The sequence below is a fragment of the Brachyhypopomus gauderio genome, chromosome 16 (assembly GCF_052324685.1).
Source record: "Brachyhypopomus gauderio isolate BG-103 chromosome 16, BGAUD_0.2, whole genome shotgun sequence".
NCBI lineage: Eukaryota > Metazoa > Chordata > Actinopteri > Gymnotiformes > Hypopomidae > Brachyhypopomus > Brachyhypopomus gauderio.
Genome location: NC_135226.1, coordinates 3,796,589 through 3,811,270, shown reverse-complemented (window position 1 = coordinate 3,811,270; position 14,682 = coordinate 3,796,589). Strand labels below are relative to the sequence as shown.

The 14,682-nt window shown below is 39.2% G+C and overlaps 1 protein-coding gene across 1 annotated transcript; it reads right to left on the bottom strand.

Moving 5' to 3' along the window:
* Positions 1-9,439: 9,439 nt before the first annotated feature.
* On the bottom strand, positions 9,440-12,933 carry cyp7a1 (cytochrome P450, family 7, subfamily A, polypeptide 1). Its single transcript, XM_076976723.1, has 6 exons — positions 12,819-12,933; positions 12,201-12,441; positions 11,436-12,040; positions 10,956-11,086; positions 10,677-10,855; positions 9,440-10,568 (listed from the first exon to the last, which is right to left on the bottom strand). Exons 1-6 carry the CDS (start codon positions 12,893-12,895, stop codon positions 10,269-10,271), a joined length of 1,533 nt encoding a protein of 510 aa, XP_076832838.1. The 5' UTR covers positions 12,896-12,933; the 3' UTR covers positions 9,440-10,268.
* Positions 12,934-14,682: the final 1,749 nt, after the last annotated feature.

The following is a 14,682-nucleotide window of genomic DNA, read 5'->3' as shown; positions in this document are numbered from 1 at the left end:
GAAAATGTCACTGTGATGCCACAAGATAAACTGAAGCTGTCATTTCCCTCCATCTACTCCATCTTTTCAAATGAATACAGAAACATATAACCTACCATATACCCACTGGAGAGGCTGAGACTCCTACACCCACACTGACCTTGACTCAGTGTATCTAACCATCTGGAATGTTGTTGACCTCACAGGGATTATATAATGTACAATAGTTTGGATTGTTTATAAGTGCACATAAGTGGTAATGGTAACTCATTTGGCCTGTGGGTAATTTTGTTTTTTATTTTGAGGTGGTCAGTTTTTAGTGTGTCACTAACAGGTTATTTGCAGCTAGATATTTTTTTACATATTACATAAAACATAAAACATATTTAATTGCATATTAACAGGTCATTAAAAGTTCAACCTATTCTTTAGACAGTAGACAGAGCTGTACTATGATCAGCCCGATTAACTCTTGAGGTGAATAGTCCTGTCAACAGCTCCAGTCTGGTTACCCCATAGCATCCCCTATAAAAGAAATCTGGCACTGACACTGTTTCAGTAACATCTGAATATTAAAGCCAGATATGTTAGAATAAACTCAAGATACAAAATCATAGCTGGATGATCCTGTGATACAGACATTCATAGTGTAAGAAATGAGAGTGAAAGTGTACTTTGGCACTGTATGATTCAAGCTTGTTCTGCATTTCCAAATATCCTCTGCTGTTTGGTGATCACCATGTGATGCAGGTCATCTTAGGGCAGACAGTGTCTGAACTCTTCTCCAGATGCCCAAGAATGGCCCAGACAGGGTTATTCAGGGTTATGACCTCTGATAAAGAAAAGAAACAGGATGTTTCACACAGGGGTCCTTCATCAGCTCTGTGTTTCTGTCTCGTTCTGTAGAAACTTCTGTTTCTTGTGTCATTCTCCACATCTTACTATATTACACTCACTTGGAATCTTCTACAGATTTTTACAGTGATGCTTGAACGTTTGTGCACTCATTGAGTAGTTTAGATTTTACTGTTGGTTTACCACAATTATGTTATTTTATCATCACCAGTTTTTGCATATGAAATGTCAGGTTTATGTTCAGTAATTCCAATAGTGGTTTTGAAGGAAATGTGTGCATTGCCAGGATACTATATGAAAAATAGATTCAGAGCATGTGCAAAAGAAAATGAACCACAGCTGCAGATGTGAATTGTATATGTTCACTTTAATCCTAATTACTCCAGATTCCTCATACACTCACTTTACACATACAGTATGTTTTACTTACTGCTGCACATGCCACTTTACTTGAAATGGAAATGTCAGAGACCTTCTATTATTTTATTATATATATATATAAACATACACACATACTCAGTTATATATTTTTTTACTGTTACTATTGTGCTATTTCTTTTTTTACTGATTTAGTTAATGTTAATTTTAAGTAAATGTTTACCACTGCACTATGGAGGCTGAGAGTAACGCAATTTCAATCCTGTGTATGTCCTGTACGTATCACAGATTTGACAATGAAGTTGACTTTGACTTTGACTTGAAGTCCACCCATCCATACCACTCTCTGTACTCTGGACTGGCCCAGTCAAAGTCCGGTCCTCAATTACAGCGGGCGGTACCTGCCAGATGTTCCTTGTTCCTCCAGCTTCTCTCAACTGGTGGAATTTTGCAAGGAGGTGTGGACAATAATACCATAAAGCAGATGCGAGACACTCATTTGTGGTTACAGAAAACATTTTGTTGAAGTAATGTCTGCAAAAGGAGGTGTTACAAGCTACTAACTAAAAGACTTGGCTGATGTTGAGTTATTGGAGAAAGAAATTAATTATGTTTAATAAATTTTATTTTATTTTATATATATATATTTTATTAATATATATATATATATATATATATATATATATATATATATATATATATATATATATATATATATCAGTGGGGAACCGTCAGGACCCTCTACGCCCTCTCAGAGGGCCTAAAATATTCTTAAAATATAAATATATATATATATATATATATCCAATTTTTTAATCTACTTACAGTTTGACAATCGACATCTAAACAATTACAGAAATATAAGCAAATAAATTATTCAACCATGTCTATTCAATCTATGTTGGAAGGTGAGGGGTTAAGTGGTAGCCTGTGAGCCTGTGTCTCCCCCTATCAGGACTGTGATGCCCGCTGTTTGTTTACAGAGGGCCTGGCAGTGATAATTCAGCGCAATACCAGTTTCAAATGACAGTAAAATTGACCAATCATATCTTCCGTCTTAGTATGATAATTTCCACCCGCTGTGGCGACGCTAGCTGTCGTTAGCGTACCACCTAGCTAGTTTCGATTCATTACTTTGATGTCCTCGTGCGCGTTGTTTACATATTCCGCTTCCGAGGAACACGGAGCTGTGAACCCTATTTTGTTGGAACCTTATTTTGCTTAAGAAGTTATCTAGTACAGATATTATTGTTTATTGCGTTTCTAAAGCTGTATTGTCGTCTCAGTTTTTTTTATTTTATTTATTGCAGTTAATTAGGAAGGGGGGGGGGTGGGAGGGGGCCCACTTTTAATGGTCACGGTTCGCTACTATATATATATTAGGGGTGTGACGATACACTCAGCTCACGAGACGAGACACGATATTGAGTTCACGAGGATGAAACGAGACGAGATTTTAAGAACACTAAAATGACAAATTATATGACTGGACAACAGACTTTTATTTAACTGAGTTACACATGCATTTTGAAATGTTTTATTATAACTCTTATGTAAGCATGAACTTTTAATAAACTTCTTCCTCTACAAATTGCAATAAAATAAAATTTCATAAAAGTTAAAATAAAATAAATAAAATTAAATATTTGTCCTTTTTTCAAGCGCAAACAATATTACAGTGATTCCCCGCTTAACGACGGGGTTAGAGACAGAAAAGTCAGTCGTAAAGGACAAGATTTAGACCCTAGATTTAGATATGCTTTAATCGTAAATCGTACAGTATAGAAAAAAACTAACAATGTTCTCGTGCGTACAGCGTGAGATAGTGATCGCGTTGTCAAGGTGGGCTGCGGTGGAGGCTGCGCTGCCTCAGCTTATCGTACACAACTGAGACTGGCTAATAAAAGAAAAAGATTAATATGGGCAAAAGAACACAGACATTGGACAGAGGAAGATTGGAAAAAAAGTGTTATGGACAGACGAATCAAAGTTTGAGGTGTTTGGATCACACAGACGGACATTTGTGAGACGCAGAACAACTGAAAAGATGCTGGAAGAGTGCCTGACACCATCTGTCAAACATGGTGGAAGTAATGTGATGGTCTGGGGTTGCTTTGGTGCTGGTAAAGTGGGAGATTTGTACAAGGTAAAAGGGATTTTGAATAAGGAAGGCTATCACTCCATTTTGCAACACCATGCCATACCCTGTGGACAGCGCTTGATTGGAGCCAATTTCTTCCTGCAACAGGACAATGACCCAAAGCACACCTCCAAATTATGCACAAACTATTTAGAGAAGAAGCAGGCAGCTGGTGTTTTATCGGTAATGGAGTGGCCAGCGCAGTCACCAGATCTCAACCTCATTGAGCTGTTGTGGGAGCAGCTTGACCGTATGGTACGAAAAAAGTGCCCATTAACCCAATCAAACTTGTGGGAGCGGCTTCTGGAAGCATGGGGTGAAATTTCTCCAGATTACCTCAGCAAATTAACAGCTAGAATGCCAAAGGTCTGCAATGCTGTAATTGCTGCTAAGGGAGCATTCTTTGACGAAAGCAAAGTTTAAAGTAGAAAATTATTAAAAAAAAAAAAAAAACATTATTTCTACCTTGTCAATGTCTAGACTATATTTCTATTCATTTTGAAACTCATTTGATAAATAAAAGTATGAGATTTCAGGGCAAAACACAAAATTGTCTAGGTGACCCCAAACTTTTGAACGGTAGTGTAACTGGACGCAGACAACGTAATAACATGCCCACAAGGAGGGGTCCGGAGCTGAACCGTGACACCAAGATGAATAATGAATAAAATATTCCAGTTGAAAAATTACATGGTGGAATGCATTGAGAACAACATAACAAAAATGATCAATGTTAATTAAAATTATTGTCCCATGGAGGTTTGGGTTTGGAATCATACTCAAATCAAAGTGGAAATTCAAATCACAGGCTGATCCAACTTCAGTGGAAATTCCTCAAGACAAGTTAAAATGAGGTTCAGTAGTGTGTGTGGCCTCCACGTGCCTGTATGACCTCCCTACAACACCTGGGTTCCTGATGAGGCTCCTGAGGAATCTCCTCCCAGACCTGGATTACAGTTTTTTGCAGTTGCTAAGACACAATTTCTGAAACTGTGTCTATTTTGTCAAAACTTAACACACAGAAGCCAATGCTACACACAACAGGCAAAACATCTCACACTTTTGGAAAAAACACACACTTCAACCAAAACTCTTGCCACTCTTGCCAAAACCATATTTTTGCATCTAAACGCTACACACAAATATCAGATGATTAGCCTTTCTTATATGTGACTACACACTTATGTGATCAATAGAAAACACTACTACCATGTGTCTTTTAAATGTTCAGTGTATAGTCTGTTCCAAAAGTATACCATAGTTCACATATACAGAGGTTTTTATGCACATTCATAAACACCATGAAGTAAAATAGTAACAAGGGGATGGTTTATTTATTTTTTGCTTGAGCAGTACACATGGAAACAAAAAGGACAAAAATACTGTACAATAGCAAACAAATTTAGGGTGCATCTCGTCTTGTATTTGGGTCTGGCCACAAGATTTCATCAACATCACAGGCGATGTCCTCTTTGGTAAGACAGCGGGGGAAGTATCTTCTTGAGTGACGTATCCAGCCCTAACATGCACCCTCATCAATGTCCCCACAAGCTTCCTCCATCACCTGCAGAAGTGGTATGTGATGGTGGGGTTGGCGCTCATAAACTTTCCACCTAAACTTTCCACCTTTTTTCTGCCAAAAAAAACTCCTAATTAGGGTTGAGGAAAGGTGAGTATGGTGGGAGGTGAAGCACATTAAACTGTGTATGTTCGGTCAACCAATGTCGTACTTGTGTAGCACGGTGGAAACTTACGTTGTCCCAGATGACAACGTCCCTGGTCTGTTCTTGTCCATCTCCCTGGTGATGTGGAATGAGTTGTTGTGTAGTGTGTTGAGAAAGGTGATGATGTGAGCAGTGTTGTAAGGACCAAAAGTAGCATGATGATGGACAACACCATTGTGGCAAATGGCTGTACACATTGTGATGTTCCCACCATGCTGCAGGGACACTGACTATGGCACGGTGTCCTATGACGTTTCTTCCTCTGCATCTTGTTTTGGCAAGGTTGAAGCTTCATCAGTATAAAGGAACTTGTGTTCCACTGCTGCAACATCTAGCTCCATTACTCTCTGAAACCAAACATTACAGTATTACAGTACTGTATATGACAGAATGAAATGGGCATATATCATACTCAACATTGTGTGGCACAGGACACTGGAGTAAAGTATAAGTAAGAGGATAGCAGAGCATACTTGCACATATTCATAGTGCAGTTCCTTCACACTGTCAGAGTTGCGCTGAAATGGTGCCCTGTGTAGCTGCTTCATATGCACTTGATGTCTTCTCAGGAGTCGGCCCAGTGCAGATAGGCTCACTGATTGAATGTTGCTGAAAGTGATGTTGTCAGTAATGATGTGCTGTTGTAGTTATCGTAAAGGTATACCTTTGTTTACAGTAATATGACAATGTTCACGATGGCCTCCGTGGTCAACCAAAGTGGCCTGGATCTCATCCATGATGGTTGTTCGTGTTCTTCCTCTTCCTTGTCCTCTTCCTCGTCCTCTACCTCTCTGTGAAGTATTAGCCTCCATTGTTGTGCAAACCAAGATTTGCAACTTGTTGCCTTTTTATAGGGATCAAGTTCTGATAACGATTTGTAAAAATGAGCTAGAAGTGTTGTAACGTGTGAGAACTGTGTATGGTATTTTGGTAGGTGAGTGTAGCAGTTGTGTGGCAGTGTTTTCTAAAAGAAACACGTGGTTTTCAGTTTTGAATGTTGTGTCTTATGTGAAGAACTGTGTTTTGCAAAAACTCTGTTTTAGCATTTCTAAATGAGTGTAAGGCAGAGAATGTGCTTAAGGTTTGGCACACCCGGTCAATAGATAGGCTACATGGGTTAGTTGTTTCAGAAATTGTGCTATAAGGACCACTTTTTGTGTCTTAGCAATTGCAAAAATCTGTCAAGTGTCAGTCAACTCCTGGACAGTCTGTGGTGCAACATGGCGTTGGTGGATGATGTTCCAGATGTGCTCGACTGGATTCATGTCTGGGGAATGGGCAGGTCAGTCCATAATATCAATGCCTTCATCATGCAGGAACTGCTGACACACTTCAGCCACATGAGGCCTAGTATTGGCATGCATTAGAAGGAACAATGGGTCTGAGTATTTCATCCCGGTACCGAATGGCAGTCAGGGTACCGCTGGCTAGCACATGGGGGTCTGTGCGGCCCTCCAAAGAAATGCCTCCCCACACCATTACTGACCCACTGCCAAACCGCTCATGCTGGAGGATGTTGCAGGCAGCAGAACGTTCTCCACGGCGTCTCCAGATTCTGTCTGTCACATGTGCTCAGTGTGAACCATCTCTTCATCCATGAAGAGCACAGAATGGCGAATCTGCCAATCACGGCAAATGCCAGTCGCCCTGCCCGGTGTTGGGCTGTAAGCACAAGCCCCACTTGTGGACGTCGGGCCCTCATACCACCCTCATGGAGTCTGTTTCTAATGGTTTGAGCAGAAACATGGATATTAGTGGCCTGCTGGAGGTCATTTTGCAGGGCTCTGACAGTGCTCCTCCTGTTCCTCCTTACACAAAGGCGGAGGTAGTGGTCCTGCTGCTGGGTTGTTGCCCTCCTACGACCTCCTCCACGCCTCCTGGTGTACTGGCCTGTCTCCTTGTATCTGCTCCATGCTCTGGACACTGTGATGACAGACACAGCAAACCTTCTAGTCACAGCTCACATTGATGTGCCATCCTGGATGAGCTGAACTACCTGAGCAACTTCTGTGGGTTGTAGACACCACATCATACTATGGTGAGAGAGCTGACAAAATGACAAAGTGACCAAAACATCAGCCAGAAAGGATGAGAACAGAGAAAAGGTCTGTGGTCACCACCTGCAGAATCACTCCTTTATAGGTGTGTTGCTAATTGCCTCTCATTTCTACCTGTTGTCTGTTCCATTTGCACAACAGTAGGTGAAATTGATTCACAATCAGTAGTTTCACAGAAGTGTGGTTGACTTGGAGTTGTGACGGGCGGGGTGAGCAACTAAAAGGAAGCGATCACGCCAAGTCTCAGGGAAAAAGGATGGTTTAATAGAAAGTGTGCAAACCAAAACCCGTGCAAAAGATCAAAATTAAGGATATAATGACCAGCGGTCAACTGGTACAAAGACAAGACATATATAGGCAAACAAACGACCCTCAGGTGAGACGGATCACGGGCTCCGCCCACCTGAGGGACGCACATGACGTCACAAAACAACAACAACAGCCGCTGTGGACGGAGGCGACCAGTAGGGGGCCGCCTCACCGTGACAGGAGTTATAATGTGCTGTTTAAGTGTTCCCTTTATTTTTGAGCAGTATGTATATATATATATATATATATATATATATATATATGTAATTTTGTAATTTACTTAGGGATCTGGACCCATACGATTGTAAAGCTGCTTTGTGACAACGTGTTGTGAAAAGCGCTATATAAATAAAATTTACTTTGACTTTGACTTAACAATGGGTAACTCAACTACATGGTGTAGAACATCAAAAAGAGTTCAAGTTAACTGAAGACAATTCTATGTATGATGATGTCCAACAAACAAACCTGAACCTTCTGATTAAAGTAACTGAACTTTAGCATTTCTTAATTATTAATTTATAGTTTTGTAAATACTTGTATAGTTGGAATGCTTTAAATTAATTAATTAAATTAATGCATTGTGCTATTATGTTATTAATTTACCCTAAAGCAAGGCGAATTTGGTGTGTTCAGAGGTTATACAATGTATGAATACCCGGAGCTTCCTTGGTCAGTACGACTGCATTATCTGCAAGTGTAAACAACCAGATTCGTGGAAGGTGGATTCCTCTGCTCACGGGTGTGGATAGCACAGAACATGATTTATGTCATAGTTTACACTTTGTGATAAGACTGAAACCAAACACTCAAGCTGACCATGCAGCTGACCAAAACCATTTTCACATAATCCTGAAACTGATTTAGGAATATCTTACAACAATGATTAAGCCATTTTCAAACATACAAATTTGCCTATGTAATCTTTATCAAATATACAGTGCATGGGTACTAAGACCATACAATAGTCTGTAGTCAGCTTTGCAGACCTTACCTGTAATGATAACTAATATGTCATATAAAAACATCCTATACTAGCATAAAGTGTGATATTATAGCTTGATTGCTTTTTCCTGAACAATAATGGAGCTCCTGATTTGATGACATTAAGCATCTAAATACCAACATATAGATAAATATGTAATTAGAACAAACTCAAACACAAATCATCTATGTGTCTGACACACAGTCACTGAGTTCAGGAAATGCTAAAAAAAAAGAAACCCTCAACCACTATGTTTCCTTTGAGCAATGAACATTGCACTGTGACTTTGTTAACCTCCTCCATGATTAGACCTCACCAATGGCTTTTATAGTTACTATTATTTAGCCAATTGATAAGGGAACTGTGAAGATTTAGATGTATTAGGATATTCTAGGTGTGCTAAATCATTGATTCATATACCATATCCTTTTTAAACCATCCAATTAATAAAAGAGCTTCAGATTTGCTTCTTTCAGGCTATTAGGCCGAAGGTTTTCTAGCTACTGGTCCTGTTCAGGTTACTATTCCACAATGTGTTGGCAGATTTATTGCATAATAGGGGAAAGGTCACAGAGTGTGATTAAACACAGGCTCATACTTGTATGTCAGAGTGTGCCCATCTGATGTCAGCGATGAGGTTAATACGTGACAAAAGGATTGGAAAAAGCTGAATTATTTCTATGGATTTGGATTTATTTCTGTTTAATAATGACTTTTAAAAATATTATGTTATATATTAGACAAATTATTAGTTTGCTAGATATGTAGTATAATTTTAAGTATATAAGGTAAATATTTAAGGCATTGGAAGAATACCATCATGTCAAAGTAAGAAATAATGTGTGTGTGTGTGTGTGTGTGTGTGTGTGTGTGTGTGTGTGTGTGTGTGTGTGTGTGTTCCTCAGAACATATTGAATCTTGAATAATGCTTAATGCACATTTTCAAAATTTATTAATATATTATACAGTATTTTAGGACATACAAGAATGTAGCTTGCACTAAACAAAAAAGGCAGATCCTTACTGCTGTATAGTACAGTTCCCATATGTATAGTACAGTTCCCATATGTATAGTACAGTTCCCATACTGCTCTGTGAATGTGTGATAAAAACAAGAATGTGTATTGAAGAATGTTATTCCAGACGTTAAATTAACCAACACTCAAGTTAGACTATGGTTTATAAGAGTGTGTTCACAGGAAAGATGTTTGGAAATATATAATACATAGGTTTAATAATACAATCTACTATAAAACATTTTTACTGAATTCCGTGAAAAATAAGTGAGATTTGGCTGCACAAAATACACATCAACTCCATAATTTCCTTAGAGGTTTCACCATCATGTTTTATATGACATTTTTCATGGATTCCACTCTGCAGAACCCATGATGTATAAGCAGTAAATATTACTGAGTCAAAAGTGTCTTGAAGTTTCTTTCAAAACTGTTTTTAAAGTTCCAGTTTTCCATTTATCATTCCAAACAGTGCTTAAAATCAGCAAGGAATAATTTATTTTAAACATCTATTAAATCATATATTTCATTGGCCTCATGAGAAAACATATTTATTTAGAACATATTTTTAATAATTTAATAGATAAACGCTAACACTGGATTGGTCTGAGCATCACAGAACCTCAAGGTTGTAGGTCTCCTGCGGTGGACTTGCAGTCATTCCAGGGAGTGTTCACCTTCATGTTCCTCAACATCTGTGCTTTCACAAATGGCCAAGTGAAGGTTTTCTGGTGACAGCAACCCTTTTCTTTGCATATACATAACAAAATGTACAGTATTCACAATTCTCAGAACAAAGAGGAAATATGAAAAAAGATAAGACTCTTACTGTGTTTTGAGTCTGTATCTAAAATCAACGTCATAGGTGGGCTGTAGGATGCCCAGGCCAGCACGCGATTGGTCAAGAGGCGGTACTTTCACTCCATGGTCTAAGAGCTCTATTTCAAAGTAGGAGAGCACTAGTGCCAAAAACTGTTTAATTTCATGTACAGCAAAGAACCGGCCAGGACATTTGGTGACCCCAGAGCCAAAAGGCATGTAGTAGTATCGCAGCTTACGGCCACCTCGGTGAAAGCTGGTCTTCTCTTGTCTGTTCTCATCCAGGAATCTGTCATACTTGTATGTCTGGAAGTAAAGGCATGAAGATGTTAACTGTGCAGGTATGCATTTGTGACCTACAGGTCGTGTGTTTTAAGTATCATTATCATCTGTGAATTCAGTTCACTGACTCACCAAAGGATCGTCATAGATTTCCGGATCAAAATGGAGCATCTGGGGGTACAAGGCTATGACATCATCCTTGCGGATGCGGTAGGACTCGTTGCTGTCTAGGTGGAGCAGGAAGTCTTCTTTGGCTACCCTCACATTCAGGGATGCACTGGACAGTCTCATAGCCTCCTTGATTATGCTGTCTGTTTGTCAATAAACCATGGAGCATTATATATTGTTGTCAGTACAATTAAATACTGAATCTCTTTTTTCAGTACAATGATAGCAGCAGTGTTTCTGTACCTAGAACTGGCATGGTGTCCAGCTGTTCCCGTGTGAGGGTGAGGCGAGGGTCCTTTGGGTCGACTTTCTGGTTGGAACTCTCAAATATGTTCCTCACTTCCCCTCGAGCTGCTTTCAGTGCTGCTGGGCATCTGTACACACACACACACACACACACACACAAACACACACACACACACACACACACACAAACTAGATGTTAATAGATATTTTAAATTATCACTTTTATACAAATACTGTTCCAACAGTCAGTGATAGTTCTGGTGCTTGGAATGTGCAAGGATATTCACCTTGAATAACCAATTACAGTAGAGGTTCTTGTCAAAAATATATGTATTGGTTGAGTATCCCTTATCTGTACCACTTCAATTAGCCTCGTTATCAGCAGTGTCTTCTATCAGCAATGTCTGCAGTGCTTAGTGATAACTCTAGGGAGGGACTACTGTACTAGGACGATTTTGGAACTCTCAGGAGATTTACCTGATCAGGTAGAGCAGAGTCCAGAAGGTGGCTGGTAAGGTGTTGGCCTGGGAAGCCCACAGGATGGCCACATGAGTCCTGGCTTTGCTAAGTTCATTGAAGGTGGATAGTGTGTCATTGAGCTGCATGCGCAGGGAGATGAGATCAGAGATCTTGGTGCGTTTACTCAAGTTCTCATGAAGCAAGTTTTTGGCCAGGTTCTCACGAGCACTGTGCCCACTCTTGAACACATGAATAGGGAGACCAGCAACCAGTGCAGGGAAAATCTTGTCGAATTCCTTGTAGTTCTCAAGAGCATTGAGGACCATGGCCTTCTGGGCCTGCTGGCGGGCAGTGCATTTGTCTCCATCCAGCTCTTGACCAAACAGCGTGAGGTAGCCAGACTCAAACATAACTTTGTAGCAAAAGGCAAAGATGCCATCAACCTCCCACTCTGAACATCTGGTTTTGAGCATATTGGACTGCAGCATAACGCTCTGCAGGTTCTCCATCATGTTCTCAATGAGAGAGGGAAGAGCTTCACCCTGCAGGGTCTTCAGGAAGGTCTTGTGCAGGTTCTCAGTGGTGTAGCCATGGCTTGGGTCCATGCTCTCATGACCAAATGCCTAGGGAAAGAAACAATTCATTTTCAGATGGATTGTATCAGATACATAATATCTGCAAGATCACACAGATTTTGGATCCGCTATAATAAAGTTATGGAAAACGTTATGGACGTGGGATATATGGTCATCTCAGGTTCTTGAAGAACAGGATTTTCTTTACCTTAACAGATGCTGTAAAGTGAAATTTCTTCCAGTCCAGGTGTCTGCCTTGCCTGATGACGGTGTGATAAGAGAATGGATCACAGAGGAAATGGACATACTGGCCAGCGATTTTACAGGTGAAAATGTCTCCAAATTTCTTCTGTCTGCTGCGGAGGAACTCTAAGGGGTTAGCCCCAAACTGAAGAGCGCAACCAAGGTATGGGATCCAGCCGTTTTCTATGGGTGGCTCCCTAGGCTGTCTGAAACATCCACAACAAAACAACAAAATCTCATTTAGGAATTAAGTAGATTTGTGCACTAAAATATTACTAATTAAGACATATTTTGGATTAGGCATCAAGATTGTAACTATAATGATGAATGGGTTGCATGGAACCTCAAATGCATCTTTAATAATTAATACATTAGACATAAATAATAGAAATAATTTCATAAAAACATCAATCAACTCACTGCAATGCTCTAAATTGCAATACAGATAATCTCCTTCCTTCATTTTGCACAGGAGCCAAATTAAAGATTATATCATTACCTTGCATTACTGTGGTGTATCCAGAGTCTTAATGTCATTCCAGCATTACACTAGCATGTGTTTTGTGAATGGGTTTGCACTTACCTCCGGCGAATGCCCAGGATAAGCCAGAGACAGCAACAGAGCCCCACCACAAAAGCCCAGATAAGGGCCACACTCATGATCACAGCCACAGTAGTGCTTGGACTGGCAAAGCCACAGATAGTTTGGTTCCCCTGAGGATGCACTAGGAGATTTAGCCCTGCCTCTACTTTTATACCCTCCACCACAAACTAGTTAGTGACGTAGTCCATGCTGCAAACCATAAAGCATTCACAAGCCAAACCTTTACTTTCTTTAAAAAAAGAAACAACCCAGATACCTCTAAGAAATTGGTGTGTGTGTGTGTGTGTGTGTGTGTGTGTGTGTGTGTGTGTGTGTGTGTGTGTGTGTGTGTGTGTGTGTGTGTGTGAAAGTGTGTGTGTGTGTGTGTGTGTGTGTGTGTGTGTGTGTGTGTGTGTGTGTGTGTGTGTGTGGCCTTGAGCTGAGTCCAGGGACACCTCCACTTGATTCTTCTTAGACTGTACTTTGATAGAATGCTGAGTTAGGAAATAGCCTCAAGGTCTTTGATTTGTATCTAATTTTCAGCCTAGGTAAATATAAAAGGTTATCACGTCAAACTTGTTGAAAAAAGATCAATACGATTTTTTGCAGTGGGAGAAATCTTTAATATTTAAATATAATAAATTTTAATAATAAATTATTAAAACGTGACACTTTATGAATGTTATTATTTGTTGTCATGTCTGTGCAACACCACATCTTTGAACATCTTTACACTAATGTATGTGCCTATTGCTCAGCTGGCTTGATGGACAGATAATATTTTATAGGTTTGTGTACTAGAAAATGTCATTTTGACGTCCATCGCAAGTTTTATAGTGAATAAGTGTCATGTGTGAATAGATGTCACAAGACAGCTAGTAAGCAAAGAGGGTCTGGGAGACCATTTTGCAATTATATTTGCATATTCTCCACTTTGACGGTCATATGTTTTATAAATCAAGAATTTGCTGAAATAAGACCATAACTGGCCTGAAATAAACTGTGTATTTATTACAAGAACATACTGTACCTTTTTGTGAGAGCAAGCTGATACAAAAGACATTGATTATGCTTGTTGTCTTTTATATCTCAAATAGAGCCATTAAAATTCATTTTGAAACAGACTAAAGTAACTTTAAGAAGTGAGCAGTATTCTGCCCCCTGCTGTTCAGTTTGATGTACAGCATGTAGGTATTTTGCACCCAATGTCCTTTAAGTTAGAAATGTCCAAAAAATTGACATTTTCCTTAGCTAACGTTTTACTGACATTTTTATATGGTCATTGAGTAAATGACACATTGTAAGAACACCAGACAATTTGCATTTCCCTGTCTTTCACTTATTTAACATTAAAGCTTTGTTCCAGCACTGTCAAATATTTACACAATTACACAATTACTATTAGATAAAAAAGCTGTTGTCTCATGGTCAGATGAATATTGCCAAGCATTTAGTGCTGGCTGGACATTGAGCATAGACTGAAGTAACCTTGATTCATCAAAGGTCACTTCTGGATTAAGGGTTACTGAGGTTTGCTGATTCTTCTCTACAAGTATAACATGTTAATATTTTTTACATTAACATCATTCAACAAACCCAGTAAAGAAAACAGTTCATAGCAGCTTCAAGTAGTGCATTTGAAAGGAAAAATGAACCATGTAAATGAAAGTTTGACCAACAATGTGTCTAAAAGAAATACAGCATTACATTTTACATTCATTAGATATCACTACATCTTGAGTTTACCCACTTTCACTGAGGTGAGTAACATCAGTAAATATTTGTTAGTACATATTGTAAATTCTTAATAAAAATAACAATAGACCAGTAATACCACTGTTACTGTAGAATTGATTTAACAATG

Coding starts and splice junctions, on each gene's coding strand:
- cyp7a1 (XM_076976723.1), bottom strand. CDS start 12,895: ATGAGTGTGGCCCTTATCTGGGCTTTTGTGGTGGGGCTCTGTTGCTGT. Junction 11,087..11,435: donor ACTCTGCTCTACCTGATCAG/GTAAATCTCCTG, acceptor GTGTGTGTACAG/ATGCCCAGCAGCACTGAAAG. Junction 10,856..10,955: donor GGACACCATGCCAGTTCTAG/GTACAGAAACAC, acceptor ATTGACAAACAG/ACAGCATAATCAAGGAGGCT.